General features: G+C 32.0%; 1 protein-coding gene across 2 annotated transcripts in view; it reads left to right on the top strand.

The window, feature by feature from the left end:
* Window positions 1-21581, top strand: part of LOC113400555 (monocarboxylate transporter 4-like) — a 63603-nt gene extending 42022 nt beyond the window's left edge. The window contains exons 2-13 of one of the 2 annotated variants that reach the window (XM_064217427.1): window positions 10783-10959; window positions 12347-12519; window positions 12772-12922; window positions 14092-14210; window positions 18958-19125; window positions 19292-19451; window positions 19563-19704; window positions 19958-20089; window positions 20183-20357; window positions 20439-20591; window positions 20663-20716; window positions 20804-21581. In XM_064217427.1, the coding sequence (XP_064073497.1) occupies window positions 12399-12519; window positions 12772-12922; window positions 14092-14210; window positions 18958-19125; window positions 19292-19451; window positions 19563-19704; window positions 19958-20089; window positions 20183-20357; window positions 20439-20591; window positions 20663-20716; window positions 20804-21192 (1764 nt within the window). In that variant the 5' untranslated portion in view covers window positions 10783-10959; window positions 12347-12398 and the 3' untranslated portion in view covers window positions 21193-21581. Of the gene's footprint in view, window positions 1-10782; window positions 10960-12346; window positions 12520-12771; window positions 12923-14091; window positions 14211-18957; window positions 19126-19291; window positions 19452-19562; window positions 19705-19957; window positions 20090-20182; window positions 20358-20438; window positions 20592-20662 lie in introns of both variants that reach the window. The other variant, XM_064217426.1, reaches the window with a different exon arrangement.
* The last annotated feature ends 2419 nt before the right edge of the window (window positions 21582-24000 follow it).

Genomic DNA, 24000 nt, shown 5'->3' with positions numbered 1-24000 from the left:
TTTGTTGAACCCTTTAATTGAATTCTAGACCTCAGGATCGGCAGCCTAACAATCTCAAAGACGAGGCAGTCATTAAGAGGCGTAAAGAATGAATAAAGGATCTAAAAACAATCTCTGTAACAACTCGTTAGCATCCTAAGCTAGTTATTAAACTTTCACACTGCATTAGCGGTTCAATTCAATATTCCATAAAACGAAACGAAATTAATTTACTTCAAATATATAAGCAATTATGATAAATTAAAATTAATTTTATTATCAATAGTATTTGTTGGAAAATAAAAATATACTTTAAATACATACAACCTATGTATATAATAATGCGTCCGTTTTAAGACTGTGTATTTTGCATCGGCAAATATACAGAAATAAAAATTATATTGTAAGACATTAAACTTAAAAATAATATATGCAATGCAAATTATTCAATTCAAAAACAGTACAGTGAATAAGTCGTAGGAGTAACCTGTATTATGACAACCATTGTTCTGATAGAGGCGTGGTTGTGTCCGCCTCATTCAAATATCCGACGCCTTTTATATTTCTACAAAAGATCAGCTTTAAATTGCACACTCATTTATTAAATATAATATGATCAGCTTATATGCATACCAGCTTTTTTTAAATAGGAAGGCAGACTGTCGAGTGCGTTTCTTGATGGTAAGTGGTCACCAACGCCCATAGACTGATACAGAGATCGACGAGACAAGACAAAAATATTGGTACTGTAATAAATATTTACCATTCCATACATTGTCAATGCACCACTTACCGTTGAAACTAGGATTGAAGATTCTTTGTGCCTTATGTTCACTAGCTTACTCACCCTTTAATCCGGAACACAACAATACTATATATAACTGACTGGCGGTAGAATGTCCTGGACATTTTGAAGTATTACAATATCACACGTCTTCCATAGTATGTTAGAATTAAGTATATTGGTGGTGAGGTACCAACTGGTACTGGCTATTTCAGTGCTTCCGGTTTGGGGACAGTATCAGAGACAGGATCAGAGACGCTGCCGCAAAAACCGAAGCCTATGTGACGACTGTATGAAATATATGTCTCGTGTTAGAACTCACATTGACTTACGAAGTTATTGGAATAGATATCTGGCAGATGTAATCGATACTAATTGTGATGACGATGCGTTGAACGGTATAGAAGTTAACATTCTACAGAACCATTTGGTAGCGAGTATCAACAAATTGATAACACATGTATATGATCAAACAGTATCAGATCATACCTATAACATCTTCACCTTTATATATAATTCTTTTGAATTTGATAAGTGGCTTAGATTGAATAAAATAAATAAAATTCTTTTTTAATACGTACAAAGTTGGGACGGGACTAGTTATTTATAAAATTCTTAGATAAAACATTACCAAGAAAAACAAAATAATTTAAATACATTATCCTATGGACAATTCATAACTCTGTACATAATTTTATCAAAATCGACGCCACGCATTAGCGTGCTCATTAGTTACAGTTATAAAACCAAATCCCTCAACCTTACCCCATATTTGGTTTAATTATCATAAATCTGTACCATAAAACCATAAAGTTTCGTATTAAGCGGACGAGGTGCGTCTTCATTACTTGGTAGCAAGGCCCGAGTCTGTTACTATACGAGTATATATACCCCGGGTATTGAACAAACACAAACACGAACCAGGGAAATACATTAGGGAAGATACTAATTTGCCAAAATGTTGGGAGACAGATTGTTTCGAATGATAATATTGAGAGACTCAACTTCCGCCATATTATTTAACTTAAATGTGATAACATGTAAGTCAATTAAGTCAGAAAAAAACTTTAAAAAAAAAACTTTTGAAAACGTGATGTTAAAACAAACAAGAACTTAAGTAACAAAATGTAACGTATATTATGAACATCATGAAAAAATAAAAGTTTTTTTTAAATATAAAAACACGTTAGTAATGAAACTTATAATGTTAACATTAATCTAAATTACTTTATACTTCCGTTTAATTAAGTAATATCTTTGCATAGAAGACACCAGCTTCTGCTCTTAGTAATAGCGCGAAAGACTGCCCAGTGATTAAAATTTAAATTAATTTCACACGCTTACTGAGCTCTAAGATAAATTTTATACATTATTTTTATTTTTCTTCTTTATTACAATCATTAAAGTAGTCATTTTCTTGGGCTTCGTATGTGAGATTCTATCTTATGACATTGACTTCTGATATTTTTAGACAGTGTGCAAATATTGGTGTACTCTATTTCTCTCACTTTTATAATTCAATGAAACGATTATCTAACACGTCCGAAGCAAGGCCATCGGACTTACAAGCTTGCAAGGGAGTAAAAAAGACACACCAAGAACTTTCCAACTTCAAATTGCTAATTAGAAATTATCTTTGACCATCTGGTTCTGGAGTAATATAAGCTTTAAGTCTTTTTTTATTGACGCAGGAGATCTTTAAATGATAAACGCGCTCTCGAGTGGAACGAATTATGTAGAATTCTACCTATTAAAAAATCTTTTATGGCCTCAATAAGGAGAAGCCGTTGGATCGTTTTCAAATTCCATTCCTGCTCCAATGGCGGATAGACAGAGCACACCTCAAGTGGTAGAGCAATCTTGTAATCTTGGGAGGGATGTCCCAAGCACGCACGGCAGCGCATGTCTATACCAGCTGCTATTCACACGGTCAAATGAAACAAACAGATCAGGGCCACCACCTCATTCTTCTCTGAGGCCACGCCCTATTAAGCTAATCGCTAGATCAACAGGGCATGTTAATAATATTTCAAAAAGATTCACACTTATTTATCGGAAATGATTATTTTATTTATTAAAAGGAACCATAGCTTACTGTGCTCTCAGAGACGTGTAAAAAACACTAATAACATAACAGCAAAAGGTATCTAAATGTAAAATGTATACTAGCCATAAATTACTTTATTATATTAATATTCGTAACGAATAAGAAGCAATTTTGTACTGTAAAAATTTTAAATAAACGCATTATAAAGCACCTGTGTAGACACAGAATTCTTGGCTAAGTGCCAGTAGCGACTTATTGGTAAGTAACTTTCACAATGAAACCATTAACGAAAAGAAACCTTTCATATTAAATTTTATAAATGCGGTTAAAATAAAGAAAATGTTTTTAACTGCACGCTTGCTCACTCGACTTGTAAGTTGACGACCCCAAAAGCTAGCACTATACTTATTTAATACTGATACTCAAATGGCCCTGGCAGCAAGGAGAAGAAATCAAAGGAATTTTTATTTTTTTCTAACAGTAAGTAACATTTTTATTTGTAAATGAGTGTTCAAAATGGCGCCAATATCGTGATTCGAAAAAGTCATTCTGCAGTTATCGGTGTTTCTTAGCCATTTCTATTTGCCAAAGTAAGTCCGTAGTTCAATATATTTTCTACTTATATTTTATATGAGAATTGAAAACGTAGTTTCCTTTTTAACTTTGAACTATGTTAACAGTAGTTAAGCGACTGTAAGTTGTTAGAAATTTTTTCGAGAAATTCCACATATATTTTATTATAAAAATAATATGATATATCCTATAGCTACATTTTAATTTAATTACCTTCCTTATTTTAATTTGAGTGCTATTGAGTATTTTATTGTTACAAATTATATACCAAGGCCCCAACCCCAACAAAAAGAACCCAAAGAACCCAAGAACTCAACAGAAGTTAGGTTATATTCATATTTTAAAAAAATATATTTTAGTTCAAAATTATTATATATACTTTCTAATAGCTAAAAAAGCTTTATACGAACAATTTATTTGAAATGAATGAAAACTCAAAATAATGAGATAAACTAAATTAAATAGAACCTACATTATATAACCTACAAGTAAATTAAAAATGTGAAAATTTTAAGCATTATGTTGCCACGTTCAAAATTCTTGCTTTCATCTTTCCGTTTAATTAAATTAAAAGAGAAAACTGCCTACTTAATGTGAAAATCCCGAGTTTTGTACAGACTTGATTGCGCATTTGAATTTTCACATTTCCGTTTAACTGAATGTGGTATGAACTCTGAGAATTTATGCATTTATAAAATATTTTTAATTATCCTTCGATTTAATAACTAACTGCGTTTAATTATATGTAGTGATTCTTTTATCTATATTTAGTATATATTAGCAAATTTAATCAAATGCTAGCTAGTTAAATTTATATTTATATTTACTTTTTAGTGAATTTTTAATTTTTTTTTTTATATTAACACTGAATATTTTAGCTAGCCTTCTAACTTTAATATTGATATTGTGATATTATGATTAATAAGTCTTAAGTAAAATGTATTTTTGAACTACTTTCTATCTAATAATATTATACTTATTTTTACTTGGTGGTAGTTGTGGAAGCGCGTCTGGGTAGGTACCATCTACTTACAGTCGAAGTTTAAGTGAGCCAGTGTAACAGGTATAAGGGCCATAACATCTTAACTCTCATGATTAGTGACGCATTTGCGATGTAAGAAATATTTAATATCTCTGATAGCGCTAATGTCTATGGGCGGTGGAGACCACTTACCATCAGGTGGTCCATTTGTCCACCCGCCTACCTATATCATAATAATAAAAAAAAAATTGAATTATGAATTTATTAAAATACACACATATGTATAAATTATAATTAAAATTTTACAGCAAAAAAACCACAACACAGTATTTAAATTAAAAAAAAAATTACTTATCTTCTTACCTACGCAATAGAAGCCAGGCGGTGACAATGAAGGGCTTTTGTTCGTCATTCGTACCTGTTACATCTGGTGTACCTCAGGGATCTCACCTCGGTCCCTTGCTATTTAATATTTTTATTAATGATATTTGTAAAATTTTTGAGCACTCTTCGGTTTTATTGTTTGCGGACGACATGAAAATTTTTAGAATTTTTTCTGGACTTTCGGATTGTTCGTTGTTACAGAACGACCTCAACAGTTTATGTAAATATTGTAGCAACAATCTAATCTTAATGTTAAAAAGTGTAGCATTATTTCTTTCACACGTAAACAAGTACCGATCACTTATGAGTATCGTCTAAGAGACGAAATTTTTAACCGCGGTACTGAGGTGAGAGACCAGGGTATTACTTAGATAGGAAATTAACTTTTAAATTTCACATAGACCATATCGTCGCTAAGGCCTATCGAATGCTTGGCTTTGTACTGAGAGTTGGTAAAGAATCCAAAAAATTTTATACCATCACACTTTTATACAATAGCTTGGTACGTTCTCTTTTGGAATTTGGTTCGTCAATCTGGAAACCTCAATACAAAATTTATATAGATTCTCTAGAAAAAATACAAATAAAATTTATGAATCATGTTCAATACAAGTTTTACAACTATCATAGTCAGCCTAAATTCAGTCCAGTAGAAGTTCGACGTATGCTCAGAGATCAAATATTTCTTTCTAAACTGTTAAATAATGTTATCTACAGCTCTTATTTATGAGGTTGTTTAAATTTTAATGTCCCTAAATTTTGTAAGCGAAAAAATCCTCTTTTCGATTTGCCCTGTACTAAAACTAAATATGCCCAAAATAGCTTTATCCATCGGTCATGTAACATGTATAATAAAAAATTTAGTACTATAGATATATTTTCATGTTCCCTTTTAAGTTATAAAAAGAACATTAATGAATTGTTAAATCAATGAATGTTAATTTTGTCTTATGTAATTAATATTTATTTTTTTGTATGTTTTAATTTTTTTAATTACTAATATAAATTGTTTTTTGTTTTTGTAATTATTTTTTTATATCTTTAAATAACTACTCTAGTCCTTATTACTTTCTGCTTCTAATTTGTAATAGATATCAGTGGAAACTTGATTGGTTTATGTATTATTTTATCGTTTTTTCATATTACTGTTTGTTTCCCGAAAAAAATAAAATATGTAATAAATAAATTTATTAGCATAATAAATTGTTAAGAAATTATGTTAATAAAGTGATGTGGGTAGTTCTAGACGCAAATTACAATGAAAAATAATCGTTCATTCAGAAACGTGTCGGGGCTTAATTATTGTCTCCTCGGGGTATTCTGTAGTCCCAGTAACAATTAATTAATTATATAATAAGATTTTTTCGTTACATAATTGACGTAATTTTAATATGAGATTAGACGATTTGTGAAAAATACTTTATTTAAAAATATGTATTTTTTCCTATAATTTAGTTAAGATATCGAGTGTAAAATATAAATTCTACAAGTCCGAAGAAGGATGTATGGATCCTTGTTTTTATCAAGAATCACTCAGTAAATTGACGTAGTCATTCTTGAGGAAGGTTTAGGTGTATAATTCACGAAATAAATTGTACACAAAGTAAATTGTCTGAAATATGACGCTTTCGTTCGTCGAAAGTGTGAAAGTCATGCCGATTTGGAGCTTCACTGGCGTGCGTAACCTAATAGAGTTACATATATTACGACATAAGCATTTTATATACATTTGTGCAAAGCGGTAATTACATCGTATGAACCAACAAAGTTAAATTTATGTTAAGCGCATCAAATCAAGCTGTAAGAACCTCAATAAACTGCATCATGGAAACAAATTCTTTTTATGCAGTTTATAGACTACGCTGACCTACATAAATAATGCTTATTTTATTATTATTAGTAATATTATAATTTATTAATTACATACCTATTAATAATGTTAGATTCTATATCTAAAGTTAATACGTTCATTTGAATACTCAGAACAACTAACTCGCTTTATTTTAATTTAAAAATAGAATTAACTTAATGCACTCGGAATAAATGAAATCAAATTAAGTTAATTAAAACGGAATCCTACTGTATTTGCATGTTATAACGAGTTCACGAAGAGTAGCTATTAAATAGTAATTGATTACTCTGTTTTATATGGTCATTGCCATTACAAACATTTAAAAATAGAACATAAAATTGATCATAATAATAAACACACAAAGTAGCTGTTACGTAATCGTATTGAATATAAAAAGATAAGTTTTAGTTCATTCTAAAAAAAAATATTATCTGTGACAAGTGTCAAATAATCAAAGGAAGTATGATATAAGAAGAGGGTAATATTCATACAGCTTTATTATAATCGTCAACTAATGGTAAATGGTCACCTCCGCCCATATAATTTGGCGCTGTAAGAAATATTACCCATTCCTTCATCACCAATGCGCCACCAACCTTGGGACATTATATCCGTTGTAGTCGTTCTTGGTGGTAAGGCTTTGTGCAAGCCCGCCTGGGTAGGTACGATCCACTCATCAGATATTCTACCGCCCAATAGCAGGACTCAATATTGTTGTGTTCCAGTTTGAAGGATGAGTGAGCCAGTGTAACTACAGGCACAAAGGACATAACATCTTAGTTGCCAAGGTTGGTGGCGCATTGGCGATGTAAAGAATGATTAATATTTCTTACAGCGCCATTGTTTATGAGCGGTGCTGACTACTTACGATCAGGTGGCCTATAGGTCCGACAATCTTTACAATAAAAAAATAATTGTACCTGTAGTTACACTGGTTTTACCGTAAGTAAAACCTAGAAAATTTGCATAGAGGACAATTAGTTAAACACTGTTTTATCTTCCTCTTTCAAATGTCATATACAGATAGAAAGAGAGAAATAATTATTTAACTAAACACCCGACAAACTAGGTTTATATGTAAGACCAATAGGTATTATTGAATTCTGCTTATAATTTTAACTAATATAATAAATTGCCTCGTGGGTCCGGTTAGTTTATACGACTTCAGTTCATATTTCGGACTCGAGTTTCGTATCGGGCCAATAAAACAACTTTGCCTCGGAAAGTACGTACACTATGAATCCTGCACCTGATCTTTCTTCTACCATAAACTATTGTCCTCCCATGAGACTATAAGATATAAACTGCATGTTGCGCACACTCTTGTGCATTGTAATATATTCTAAGCTATTATAATTACCTAAAATTACGTATTAATTTGAGATTAGCCGCGGGCGTTACTTTGCCAGAAAGACGTCAAACGCAAACGAACTTTATTACATAACATTGCATAATACTTAAATATCTGATAGTAGTAAAATGTATTTTAAAAATCTTATTAAAAATAAAAAAATACATATATCACATATCTAATAATGTTTTTATAATCCTATAATCCTATGAGCCGAGATGGCCCAGTGGTTAGAACGCGTGCATCTTAACCGATGATTTCGGGTTCAAACCCAGGCAGGCACCACTGAGTTTTCATGTGCTTAATTTGTGTTTATAATTCATCTCGTGCTCGGCGGTGAAGGAAAACATCGTGAGGAAACCTACATGTGTCTAATTTCAACGAAATTCTGCCACATGTGTATTCCACCAACCCGCATTGGAGCAGCGTGGTGGAATATGCTCCATACCTTCTCCTCAACGGGAGAGGAGGCCTTAGCCCAGCAGTGGAAAATTTACAGGCTGATTATGTTATGTAATCCTATAATCTGTAGTGCTCTTGTCCTTAACGACAATATTAATTTTGCATTACATGAAAGCAGTTTAAACATGGTAATATCGTTCCTGTTAACATAATTATAGAACACGTAAAGTAAATAATTTATTGTAACTGATACAAGTTCTTTTAGGAATTACTTTAGATTAGAAATTCGATTTGAATTCTCAATTGTTATCTCGTGCAGGAAAACACAGCCTACGTGGTTGAAAAAGTTAGACAACTAATTTGATAACAAGGAGAAAGCTCGAATTATTATTTAGATAATTTTCATAGTATTATATTTTATGGTATACAATTTTGGGCAATACATCAGATATCAAAATTGTTTTCTTTATATATAAAAAAATATCTTTGGTCGCTATACTCTATAATCTTAGAGCTCGAGACTCCGTTTAGAATTTTAACAGCGTAGAAATGTTCACGACAAGTACAGATAAACTTCAACCGCTTTGTTTCCGACTCCGAAATATCAATACTAAGGCAAGGCTTTCGATTATTTAATAAAATTCCGCACTTACTTTACCATTTAACCTATTAAAGTTACGTTTAACGTAGTAGCTGTACGTAGTATACAATATATGACATTCCACTTTCATATAATGCAGCCGATATCGATATGATATTTGCATTGTTGGATAATAAATTGTGTAACTTGCAAGCTCCTTTTCATCGACTTAACAAAAAGCATGAACATCTGGTTAGACTCTGACAAAGCTATCCAATTTTAAACTTTCGTTTCGTTTTCAATTGGCTTCTCGTATAAATGACCCTTACGACATTACATTATGTAATTACTCCATATAACTATCTTATATATAATTAATATTTATCAAAAACAAATATATAGTCATGTGGGGTAAGTGTACGCAGCGGGTAACAGAGCGCGATCCCCTTCCTTCATTACCCCGCGCGACTCGGCACGAAACGCATGTGTGACGCCGGCCGCTCTTTCCTCCATTTTGAATTCAAGGTTAAGTAAAGTTTTTTGCACAAATTATTACGTTATTTTGTAAAGTTTGTCATGTAATCTTTTATAGCTTGAAATCTTTTTTGAAAAATTGCTTACTTTCTTCGTATAGCACGTTTTTTTGTGTTTTATTAAGAGTTAATGTTTTATTGCTTGGATGACGCAATTATGAACAATTTTGGTCGTATCCCGATATGACCGCTTGGGTTAAGTGTACGCAGAAGCTTGTCGTGTATGTGTGCACTGTGACACCTCTTTATTTGAAACAACGACTGACATAACAACGATCATTCCACCTAATTTAACACCTTCACTATATTCTGCACATTCAACCAGCAAGGCACAAGTACCATTGACGACTATCCAACCTAACCTAAGGCTACTTTACAAAACAGACGAAAAAAAGGTAAGAAGTCTATAATTGCTACTGAAAGCCCTTACAAATTGGCTTTAGAAGAAAAGAAAAGAGAAGAAGAAGAAAAATTAGCCTTAAAGAAAATACGATTGGATTTAAAACAGAAGCTAACAACAAAAAATACTGTAATGAATGAAACTAAGACTAAGAAAACTAAGACTGTTAGAATTAAGAATAAAGAAAGTGAATACTTTTGTCCCCTCTGTGGCGAAAAATATATTTAGCCACCGAATGAAGACTGGATTCAATGCAGCGTTTGTGAAAATTGGTGGCATGAACAATGTACTAGCTTTGAGAAAGGCAATTTTGTATATGACCTTTGCAATAAGGAGTTTTAGGTTTTGTTGATTGATCTCATTCTTAATTATTATATTCTTTTGTGGTGTAGTTGTTACTATAAGCGACGATTGTGAGCTTGAAATTTTATAAGAACAGTATTTCCTAGTCAGAGTAGAAAAAATAATACATACAATACAAAATTACCTCAATTTGAAGTTGCGTACACATACCTCCAGGATAGCGCACATTTACCCGCACATTGGGGTATTTGTACGCATTTTGATAACCTTCGTTTTGATATCTTTTTGGTGATTTTTGTGACAAACAAGGTTTGTTCTGTTTATAATTTTGTTAATTAATAAATACTTTAACTGATTAACCTTTTTATGTTTTATTTTACTCATAATTTTCGATTTTATAGCATCACAAAGCTTAACTGAGTACACTTGCCCCACATGACTCTAATGATTATAACGGTATTCACAAAACTGTAGTAATAAACTTAAATTGAAGATGAAAAACTCGCCTTATGCAATGTTTCAACGGGACGTTCTATAACTCTATATGTATAGGATAAATGTTCTTCTGATCGTGAGAATTTAACGGAGTATAACAATTGTTTTATTTTACAGGTGAGAAAATGAGAGTGGTGCTCGTGTTTAGCAACTGAAGTGAAGTGAAGTGTCCGTGCTGAGTTGAGACGTGAGGCGAGGATGCGGAAACGGCGCGTGTGACAACGAATCGACTCGAATGCGTCGAGGCAGCGTGTACAGTGTGAGCGAGGGCGTGGAGCGGTGCACCTGCACTAGGTGATCTTATTATACTATTGGAAAACATATTCATTGATGAACCTTAACATTCATTTCTAGTATTATTCTTACTTTTATAAGGTTTACATACTTTTTAGGGAAAGTTTTTCTTTTACCGTCTGGTTAGGTTGCACTTAATCACATATTTTTGTTATTTGAACCCAAACGTACTTTACGTTATTATTGTTGATTGTGAGGTTAACTAACTGACTGTGAAAATGTCTTTAATATTGCTGAAGCTATATTAAAGTTTATTTTCGTTCGGTACGAACATGTAAAAGCAACTAAAATTTAAGGAAGTTTTACTAGTAGAGGAGCTTACCGTTTTAGAGCTTTTAAGATCCTATTTAAAGTTATAATCAACGGATGTATTATAACTTCGGACACTGCTGCTTTACGCCATATTATATACTAGTTGCAACCCTCCGTCGCAGAGTTTAATTAGCAATGCCCCTTGACGCAAAACATGAAACGAATAAAATCAAGTTTAATTGCAACGCTTTATTTAGTATAAAATATAAAATAATATATATCTGAAATTGTCTTTGTTCCATTTTCAAAAGCCTTTATTAAACATAAAACACCTTATTGCCTTCACTGGTGACAGATGGTTCATTTTTCACGTATATGATCAGAATTGTGAATCAAGGGGAAAATGGTGTAAGCATTCTTGTCACCTTTCCAGGCGGTCGTATTTTTGTACAATAGCTTTTATCAATTTGAATTTAAATTTTAAATTAATAAGTGAATGTATATAAAATGAAAACATAACATAATTTCCTATTCTTACGTCACAAGTTTTATCTTTGCTATAGTTTACCATAAAAATACTTTATTATGTCTTTAAAGCGTTTATTTTATTTACATTCCAATTGAGCAGTTGTTCCAAGCAATGCGCTAATTACTTTGTAGGAATTGTATTACGTCCAAGCGCTTACCTGTTGCTTTTCACAATTCATTAGATATAATCCAACATTTTACCTCGTGGAAAATGGCTGTCGCGTTTTAGTCACAATAAAATTAATAGCTTTCTCGCTTACAAAGTACTATAAGTGCCTTTTAGAAAATACATTGAACATTGTTACAGATTGTCTACAAAAGCAAAACTTTTTTAATAACAGCCAAACTGTTCGGTGTGAAATTGATGTTACCTGCAATATAGTGAGAGACGATATGAAATACTTGACAACTAATAATTAAAACAACAATATACTTCTTTACTTATAGATAATTTTATGTTTAGATGAAGTTATTCGTTTTGTTTAACGCGCTTATCTCAGACTATAAGAGATTATATAGCTATTTCTATATAAACCTTTACTATTACAGTAAGTATCCGGTTGGTAAGTGGTAAGTTTTTATATTAACCACAATTGTACACAACCAGGTAGCGCGGGTGCGGGCGCGGGTGCGGGTGCGAGTGCAGCCATGGCGGGTTGATGGAGGCGGGCTGGTGGTCGCCGTCACCGTCGGCTTCACCGCCGCCGCCGCCCCGCGCCCCGCCGCCGCGCTGTCGCTGTAGACCACTTTCCAACAGCTACAACTGCTTGCCGCACTATGGTATAACCTTTTTATATGAAGTTTTAAGCAAATTTGTTATATTACTATTATTTCAAAAAACAAAGGCATCAGTCCGTCATTTTATTTTTTAATGTGCCACCAATCAACGATTTTGACTAATCATATATGCTTGAGTTCGAAACGATAGGCTTTGTATAGACAGAATCGTACACTAGTGAGGATGTCAAAACAACTTAATTTAAAGTCGTCGTAAACGGAGAACATTGTTAGTGATTTGTCATAATAATTTAGACGGATGGCCGGACCTGGAAGATGAGTCAACAGGCGGCGCTCTGCGGGAAAGAGAGCTGCGATCTCTCCACCGCACCGTGCCCGCACTGCGTCGTCGTGAACTCGACACTCGTGCCATCAAACACCACTTTTATCCTGAAGGCGGGTGGGGGTGAGGTTCTATTATATTTGATTCGACAACTAAATACCAAATTGTGTTTCGTAATCTTTAAATAAAATCTAAATTTTATTTTATTTCACTACAAATTTACGAGAATGAATATCTATAATTGTAAATGATATTATTTTTTTATCTTTCATATTTTCAATTTTAAAATCAAAGTAGAAATAACTAGTTTTACACCCAACAAATTTATAAAAATGTTTGAAGTGTCAATCATTAAATGAAATTAATATTTTGATAGGTTTTACGTTAATAGTTGTCCAAAAATAAAGCTAACATTGATTAAACAATTTTATAAAAAAATATATGTGTAGGCTCGGGACGCCCGACAGAAGTGATAACTTAAACAATCTAAGTTGAACTATTTAATATTGAAATTGTTTAACTTGAGAAAAGCATAGGCTATTACTTTAATTTAATGTATGTATATTAATATCTTATTTATTTATAAAAAAAAATATTGATTATAAAATACATTTTATTGTTGGTTCTTGAATATGTACATTACAATTTTGTATATGTACATTAGTATGATTATTACCTGCCTAACGCTACCGTACCTATGCGAAAGTAAAAAGTAATAGGTAAAACGGAATAATTTACTATTTTCAATAGAAACAAAGACTAAGTTGAATTTCAAAAAAAAAAGATAAACCCTTAAATATTATAAATATAATACAGAATAATAATTAAAATATAAACGTATATCGTTGTTCATACAAAGATAAAGACATATAATTACATTTCACTGTGTATATTCAATTACAAACCGATAGAAAAAATTAATAATATTTTTGCGGTCAAGATATTGTTACTCGTAAAAGTAACTCGATTCTGTGTAAAACTAAAAACGTAATATCAGAGTCAACAATAAATGTATCTTAGAGCTGAAGAGCGTAATGTCCACTTCACGGTTCCTTTTAACATTGTCTTGCGCTGGGTTCTGACCGCTCCTTGAAATAAATGTTCCTATTATTTGTTTTGGTACAATCGTAACTTGTTATATAAAGAGAGAAGCATGATTTCATTTATTTAATTTACCTGACTAAAAAGGTCACACTTGAGTATTGATCATTCGGTTCGAATAAGTCGAAATATTCGTTGATATATCATAGTATTATCACATCACAACAGTACAACTTGCGCTATAAATCTAGCTGGATCGTTTGTGGTGCTGCATTCCTCGCGCATTTGTTGTCAACTGGACTTCAGCTAGCCTACGGCGCGCTGCACGTCTACGCGCTTCGTCACCTCGGACCCGCCGCCGACCACGCAGGTGAGTTATCGCATACATAGATTTATGTCCACTACAGCGGCTATAATACGTTGAGGAATAAACATGTATTTATATATACATTTATTTTTATGCAACAGGTATTTATACACGATAAAAATATCTTTTTTTAGTTAATATTAACATAGATATTTTTTGAAATGTTCTGTTTAAAAAATTTTTTTTTTATATTACTCATATTCAAACACAAACTTAAATTCCTTTATTCAATATAGAAGCAGTACACTACTTCCTTTCACTTCCTTCACAAGGGTTCCTTAACATTTTTTTTTAAATTTGCCAACAGAAGCATTTTTGTACGCTTTCCGGGATTCTGTTGTAATTGTGTAACTTATCTTACTTAACATAAGTATTTTTCATGTTTGACATTGTCTTACGACTATAAAACTATGTTTACTCGACTCCCACTTCATTTATCATTTGCTGCAACCTTCGCAAGTAGTGAGGTATGCGTTCATTGCCCCCATGCCAGTACATTATAACAGTTAAAATAAACCTAAATGTATGTCGTATGTTTGTCGATTTGGCAAATATGATTTTAAGGGGAAGGTACAATTCCGCAATCTTAAAGTTCACCCAAAAATCCTATTTAACATATAATTATTTCAAGTAATATGTCGATCTGATCAAAGTATCATTCTTTTTAACACACCAAGCACAATGAAAGTTATATCTTATTGAGATTAGAAAAACGTAATGCGCGTAAAATACTTTTCGTAGAATATAAAAAGTCATTATACATTATAAAAAGTATAAGATGAAAAAGTTTTTTTTTTCGGTTTATGTTATTTGTTCAACAAAAGGCATAAATATGAGTTATAAAATCATTTCTGGATTTTTTTTTAATCTGTACTAATATTAGAACAACGAAAGTAACTTTGACTGTCAGTCTGTCTGTTACTTTTAAACGGCTTAGCTACTTAATCGATGAACCGACGTAGGCTATTTTTTCACCCTTTATGGGGATAGTGTTGGTGATGAAGGGTTGTATAAGATTTCTTGAAGCATTTTCGTCACAAACTGAATCCTAAACAGCCGGCTAAAGGTTCATCTCACACAAACACAGACACACGCACAAACATACATGCAGATAGAACACACACACACCCATACAAATTATTACACTATTATAATTTAAAGACTTGGCAAATCTCTTTATTCAGTAACGTATAAAATCATCTCATATTTTTTTCTCTAACTTTTACGATTTATATTTTCTAACGATCTAGTGCTCCAGTTCATCTGTATTCCAATTTCCGTGCAGCCAGACTGCCATAATATGAATAGTACTGTCATTATCGTTCGTCTTTGTGACTGTCGTCGTATAACAGTTGATGAAGTCTAGATAACTTACTACGAAGACACCTTGAATTTTCATTATATCATTTCTTTAATATAAATGCGTATTTTAATATTCTTTTTTTACATGAATTAGTACGAGTGATGGAAATTTTATCATTTAATTTTTTTATATTGGGTTTTGTAATATTTCCAACATATTTATCGAATCCATGGTGTCAAAACAAAGAAAATAACTACTGAGAAATAATTAAAAAGAAACAAGAAATGAAAATATTTTATTTCGAATCTGCGTACATATATTATATTTAATTTGCGAATATATTTGCTTTATAAAATTTAATTATTCGTTTGTTTGGCACCTGTTTAAGATATAAGACATTCAATTGTAATAAGACTTATTAAGAAATTGTTATTTGTTAAAGTACTAGAATTTTTATGTATTTGGACGTAATATAATGTCGTACGCGGTAACGTAATATAAAGAAAAGCTGGTGATTAACTGGAAGCTTGAAGTATATAAGGATACATTCGATATTTAAAAGTAAATAATGTGCAATAAACAAAATTTAATAACATCTCAAGAAGTTAAAGTAAGAACTTAAATAAATATATACAAATTGAAATTACAAATAATTTATCTACAAATTATGATTTCAAGAGCTGGTGAGATATCTAACAGAATTTCTCCAATTCACTCTCCTGCAATTCAAATTCTCTTGTCGAAAAAGGTAATAATAAAGTAATACGTATTTTAATATTTTAGAATTTAAAACTGCGATAAATATATTTTACTACTACAAAATAATATTTACATTAAAGTTGCACTAACAAATCCTTTCTAACAAGAAGACTACGAAATCAAACAAACTTCCATTTCTTTCTAGTATGCACTTTTGTATTCCTCGAGAGTCGATCTCACAATGAAACTGATAACACGGTAAAAATTCTTATTTATATTATATTACGATTATTTTATGTTCAAACATTATTGATTATTTATACGATTCAACGGGGAAATGCTAATTAATAACAAATTTGAATTCATAATATTCTTCTCTTATTAATAATTTCGTGCAGGTCTACGATAGACAGGACCGAAACGTATCCGCAATTCGTATGTATTCGTATCGATCATTTAAATATAATAATTTTTAGTCGACAACAAACTATAATTCGTATAATCAAGATATTTCAAGACGTTTACGGGTGCGTTTAGAAAGTGTGTAAAGAATAATTATAACAGAAGAAAATATAGATGTTGATGATAATCATAATGTTCATAAAAAAATTGTATGAAAAGTAAACGATAAACCGTGTTTGTCCAGTTTAATTTATTTCACCCGAGCGAAGCCGGGTTTTCTTTAGTTTGTATATATTTAAAGACTTAATATTAATAATTCTTACAATATAATAATGAAATATGTTCAAACAAATATATAAATCAACATACATACATATATAACAGCGTCCTTTCAACTCGTCTATATATTATACAATTCAAAATCTTTTAATTAAAATATTGAGGAGGGCTACGTAACATTGAGTTGGCGCAAACGGTGCAGTCTTATTCTCAATATTACGCTTCTACTAATTACTATTCATTTCAGGTGCAACTCCGTCCGTGTAGAATATTTATTTTTAGAATTGAATTTCATTCAGTTTGTAATAATAATAAAACAAACACAACATCTGATACAGCTACCACTGTAACAAACTATGTTTCCAGGAAATCGAACAATACTGACAAATATCCCAGACCACGATAACCATTTGGTTCCTATATTTGTCATGAAAGATAGTGTATAACTATTTCACATAACAGCTGCTCAATTTCATAGTGTGAAAACTGCAGAAGTTACGAGTATTGTAGTAGTAGTAATTATCACTTGATTTAAATACATTTTTTTTAGAATTTTCAGTAATTATTTCAAGTTAAGTTGCAAATCCTATTTTATACTACAAATTATATCAATAGGTGATTGGTTAAACAACACTGTGTCATCTTTTTCGAATGACAAATCAATGATGACAAAAAGAAAGAAATCATTATTTATTTAAACATCCACTAAACTATGTGTATAAGTAAGGCAGCGAAACAATATTACTATTATTAAAATTAATTAAAGCCTCTTTTCTGCGCACCTTAGAATATAACTGTTACACTTTTCTGTTGACTTAATTTAATGCCTTCAACCAATTGCCATTAAATAATAATTAATGATCTTAATTCAAAACCCATAGAAGAAATTCTAAGATTAGTTATTAATTTTAGATAATGTCCACCCCGGTTCGTGAACAGGGTTGACTTATTGAATTAATTTCGTAAGATTCACGTCTGGTTATGAATATTAAGGGGTTGAAGTATTTTTAGTTATAAATTGCTTTTGCGGCACAAAGACCGAGGACACTCTATTTTATGTTTGCTTTGACATATTAATTAGAACTTGATTATAACCAATTTAAAATAGCCCTTGTCAGGTTATCCGTATAGTAGCTTATAAATACATTTACCTACTGTAAAATTAAATGAACTGTTATGCCTACAAACGTAGAAAGTAATTGTTAAAAAAACACTAAATACAAAGTATAAAACGAAGTCGTTTTCTGGTTCTCTCTATATTTCCACTAACCAGACTACTCAAAGGATTTTGATCCGGTGTTCCCTAATAGAAAGGGCAACCTAACGACGGGTTTTGATCCAAAAAACTATTTTCGTATGCTTACGTAGATAAAGAATTCTTTACAGAAGCATCTTTTTTAAATAACATCCCTTTATCATGTGACAAAATTTCAAAACTGATATATTTATCGTAGCAGTTTGTAGTAGTATATTCGTTAATTAACTAACATATATTCTGATTTATTATTTCTTTATTTAATACTAGTTAGCTTTTTATTATAAAAAGGATAACCTTACATTTGAATTGAGTAAACTATTTAAGCCAGATTATCCTAACTCATATTCTATTCAAATGTACTAATCCATCGTTTAAGTCTAAGCGCATAAGTAAGTGGAGAATAATAAATGATCCTCTCCCACAACAAAGCAAACATATTATTTATAAGATATAACGAGCACTCACCGCTATTGTGTTAAATGAAACCCTGGAGCAATGACTCAGTTGCTTCGGGCCAAACTAATATTACAACTGATGTAAGTTAGTAAGCAAACGTTTTACTATAGAGCAATTAAAATTCTTGTTTGAGTTTATAATCGAACGGAATGATAATAAACATTTTTAATTAATAGATAATTTATTATAATTAAATCCAACCAATTTGCAATACATACTTTTTCGAACTTGGAACGTAATTTTTATTGGTGTGTGTTCATTTTTATTAAACACTAACTATGATTATTTTTAATTTTTTAATGACAATTGACAATGTTTTTTTTTCTGAAAGCTTAAATAATTTATTTCTTTAGTTTGGGCGGGTGCAATCTGTGTGGGAGTCTCGCGAGCTGCTGGCGCCCTCGTGTCGGCGAGACGGAAGTCGCCAAGGCTCGCTGCATTGGTCGGAGGACTGTTGCTGCCTTTAGCTTGTCTCTTCACTTCCTTTGCTACACAGCTACATCAAACGCTCTTAAGCTATGGTACATAAAATAATGTGTTGCTATAATAATGTATCCTGTCGTTTATCTATTAGTTTATTAAAGACCACATAGAAAAATATATGCTAATTTGAAAAAATATAAAAAAGAAAAATTATGTTGTAATTAAAACACTATTCAAGATATTTAAATCAATCATTTTTTTCAGGTGTCGTTCTAGGCGTAGGATGCGGGTTAGTACGCGAGGCGGCCGGACTCGTGCTCGGCACGTACTTCAGGCGTCGACGTCAATTTGTGGAATTAGTGGCGCACACTGGAGGTGGCGTTGGCATCGCACTTTTTAGCGTCGCATACAAGGAAGCTGTGGGGTAAGTATTTTGCTATAAATAAATAATATAATAAATCGATTTATAGATCGAGTAACCGATCAGGAGATGAGACTTTTACAATTATTTTCTAATATTAAATATATTTGACAGGAAATTAGGTTGGAGATTAGGACTGCAAGCGGTGACGGGTGTGTTAGTGCTAGCGTTTTTTCTAAGTGCCGCTTACCGCAGCGCCTCCCTCTATCACCCGCAACGAAGAGCTATCTTACACCTTAAAAACCAACGCCGGAAGGTGAGCGCGTCCTATTTATGATGATAAGGATGAATACATTTTGATAGAAGTAGCTTTCTACAAGCTCGTCCGGGTCAATTATTCTGGATGGTATATTCTACCGCCAAACAGCAGTACTTAGTATTGTTGTGTTCCGGAATGAGTCAGTGTAACTACAGACAGAAAGTAGATATTATATAAATATATTGCATTTGTATGTATTGGCCAACATAAAATATTGCATGAAGATTAACGTCTAAAAAATCTTTTGCAGGTTAAAGAAAAGAAAGGCCTAAAAACGCCCCCTTTCATCGATTTAAGCCCTCTTCACTCCCGATCCGCTAAAGTACTTTTACTATCAGCCGGGTTAGCAGCATTTGGACTTTACACCCCCGTATTCTTTTTAGTAAGTAAATCTATCAATGATATACCTATGTACTAAATTAATATACCTTTATACAAAAAAAGCATATTTTAATATATTTATTTTTTATATTAGGCCTTGCAAGGGTTCCAGGAAGGATTAGAAGAGAGTGCATTAGTGTTGCTTCAGACATTTCTTGGATTCGCTGCCGTACTAGGCTGTGCTGGCTTTGGACTCGTGTTAGTTCGACCATCAGCCCAGTGTCTTGTTTCAAAGCAATACTTATGTCAAACGGCAATGCTAGGAATAGGTACCGATTATATTTTTAACATATTTTTTTAAAATTAATATTTATATTATATTATAATACAAAATTTCTGCGTACTTGCAGGAATTTCAATGCTCGCATTAAGTAGCGTCGAAGGTTATCACGGATACGTACTTTTTGCATGGATGTATGGCTTATGTTTAGGAGGATTTCTATACTCGATGAAGATGCTCACAATGGAGCGAGTTCGGGGAAGACATTTCACAAAAGTTTGGAGTGAGTGGTATAAACAGTACTAAATTATCTGTATTAATCGAACTAAGAAGTAATCCACATTATTTTACCAGGTTTCGTCCAAGGAGCCGAGGCAATTCCTGTTATTGTCGGCGTACCAATGACAGGTTATATCAACCAACAAGCGCCGAGGGCAGGTTTTTACTTCTCCACAGCTGCTACTTTAGCTGGGGCTCTCCTATTATTCTTTGTAGGTTTCTCAAAACGTGACCCGGAACCTCCTCCGCCGGTTCCGGCTCCAACAATATCGGAAGCTTGCTTGTGTATGACGCCGCCTCCACGATGTGAACCGGCCTGGTGTGCGTGCAGCGCTGGGGGAGCGACGGCGTATTGCGCGTGGCCGGGACCGACTTGCTCATCCCGTCTGCCGAAGTCTCTTTCATACGCCGCGCCGCTTAACCGCACTTGTTGCACACCGCATTACCCCGAATGTTGTCGTCGCGCAGCGCTATTGCGGCCGTCGCGCAGCGTGCCCGAAGGTCTCGCACGCCGTGGAAGTACATTCAGTCGTTCTGGATCCTGCAAAGCTCCTTGCCATCGTCGTGAACATCATCTTATAGAACAGATCACTACATCTGTATGATACATCAACTTCGTCTTAATACATTTTTTGAGTGATATCTTTAATTATTTAATGTACGAGTGAACTAACTATAGATATTATTGTATAAAATAATGAATTGTAAATATTTTTGTCAGTAGTTATTTGTAATTAACGTCAATGTGATAGATCGGATCGGATAAGAGCAATAAACAGTCTTATTACGAGAGTCCCACCCAAGTAAATAAAAGAAATCTGCCCTATCCCTGCAGACATGTTTATTTTAGTAAAGGAAATTTAAAAAAAACAAACGTGAGCCTCTTTCTTTTGATCTACTTAAAGATGATTAATTTCATGTTTTCGTTAAAACCTTCTTACCTTTCTCAAAACGTTAATTATTTTAGATAAAATATGTCTTTTATAACTCCTAAAATTCTTAATTCTAGCATATTTTGTATTCATTAACTATTAAAATAATTACCAATCTTACGAAAATAAACATTACATTTAATTTGGGATTAAATTTATTTCTTGAAACCTTAAAATTATATACAAAAATGAAATCACATTAATATTAAAGTAAATGATTAAGATTAGTATATCCGTACTATTGGTGAAATAACTATGAATATTTGGTACAAATAAAATCTATTCACTCTAATCCATACGTGTCATTATATTTACGTTAATTTAAAAGAATTGTTCATTAGTAATATAAAATTTAACATTGATTATAATAGAATGTTGTAGGCTACTTTAGAAAACTTTCCTAATTCTTGAAATAAATGTGGGACCTTTAATATTGTAGCTATAAATTGTATTCAATGAAGTACCGTTTTAAATAATTCTCTAAACAGTCGTTTCCTGTTGAAATTCTATATGTATAATATTATTTTAAATAAACATTTTAATTAACTATTCTTCCTATTATATATCAGAAAAAAATACTATGAAAATGTACCACATATAAAAATAAAAGTCAATTTTAGTAACTTATATGAATACTATTAAAGATAATTATAATTGTTTTTAAAGATTTTTATTTTATTATTGTTACAATGTATTTTATGTATATTGGATGTCAATGTTCAAGTGTTGCGATATTTGTTGTTTTTTGCTATATGCCAGTTACTATTTTATTGATGAAAAACAAATTAAAGAATTAAGGAAATATATGATTTATTATTTTTTTTTAAATCCACTTAAACTAAAACCGTCTTAGGTGAATTTTGGAATGTGTTTAAACAATGTATATTATTAAAAAAGTATTAATATATACCACAGAATATTCATATTCATATATATACCAAAGAACTAAATCGTTTTGAAAACCAAAATTTATTAGAATGTTTTTACAATATGATTATTTGGATGGAAATGAACGAAGCTAGAGGTCCTAGCAACCATTAAGATACGAGGGCTTTAATTGAATAGCGAAAACGTAATTTCACAGACGTTTGAATCGAATATTGCGACGGTTAACTGGGAATAGTTTGTTGTGTGAACTGAATCGAAGTGAGCTTAAGATCATTTCATCGAGATTAAAATAGACAATACACGTTCTCATACAATTTACAGTGTATGTAATCTTTATTTATTTTGGACATTAGTAACATTTTTGATTAAACAAAAAATTCAATATTATAGAGTAAATTGTATAAAAAAAAAATTTCGCTGTAGTGATATTTTGAGTATAATATGCCATTGGACATTTTTTTTTAAATAAGTTGCTTCGCTGCGGTGCGGTACAGATGCTATTTAATTGTCTTAATTTGCAAATCGTTTCAAAATATAGAACTTAATTACAAACTACTCAGTTTTTCGTTTGACTGAATAGTTGAAAACCTAATTAGTCTTCGTCGCTCGAAGGTTTTAAAATTGCTGAATAATTACATAAACACATAAACAATTTATCATCATAAATATTAGATTACGAGTATCTTAATTGTTAAGCGAAGAAACAGTTCGCGAAATTTTTAGCTACACCTGTTAAGGGGGCTTAGATTAAGAGTTTTTTACGTTGCGTGTTGTTAGAAACACGTGCAGAATTTCATCTTACTCGTGCAGCTTTATTCGAATTTTCCTTCAACACCGAGCTCGAGTTTCATTTTAAACACAAATAACATAAAAAATTGGTATGTCTTGGCTAACTATCGGTTAAAATCTAAATACGTATATTATCTACTGGGCTTGTATTGAGAACTAAAAAGTACAGACATTTTATTATCTATTGATTTAAAAAAAAAACATATACGTCGACAACGTGTAACTAAATAAAAAGCAACTACGGGTGCCTAAAAACAGAGACCGTGTCATTGTTTATGTGCTCGCCAATAGTTCCGTAAATTCAGACGAACATACTCTCTGGTTCCACGACGGGAAGTTGCGACAAGGAAATTCCAGCTTTAAACCTTCCAGTCTAGATACGATAGATATTGATTTCGCTAATAAACCTTCTTACATGGGAAAAGGGTTCAAACTCGTATCAATATTAGTTGTACTTTTCCTTCAATGGGAATCAGTGTGTAATTCGCCTCCATCGAATCTTGAAACTGTCCCATCTGCACTAAAGATGCTATTACCATCCGCAACTGCGAATCCCTTCAGTGGATAACCTTTTTGTCTTATCTTAATTTTGAACCAGTCTGTCCACATTAAGTTTTTATATATATATTTTTTTGCTATAGATTTATCCAAACGCCTTGAAACAATACAGACACACATTCTATAAACACCAGAAGTAAAGATAAACAGGTGTGACACCAAATTTTGAACTTCGCAAAGTTAATACATCTTTCCTGGCAGGGTATTCGATTCTCTTATAAAATCCCGCAGACCATATTATATTTA

Source organism: Vanessa tameamea, chromosome 17 (genome assembly GCF_037043105.1).
Source record: "Vanessa tameamea isolate UH-Manoa-2023 chromosome 17, ilVanTame1 primary haplotype, whole genome shotgun sequence".
In the NCBI taxonomy this organism is placed as follows: domain Eukaryota; kingdom Metazoa; phylum Arthropoda; class Insecta; order Lepidoptera; family Nymphalidae; genus Vanessa; species Vanessa tameamea.
Note: the sequence above shows the minus strand (reverse complement) of the source record. Positions and strands in the feature narration are given on the sequence as shown.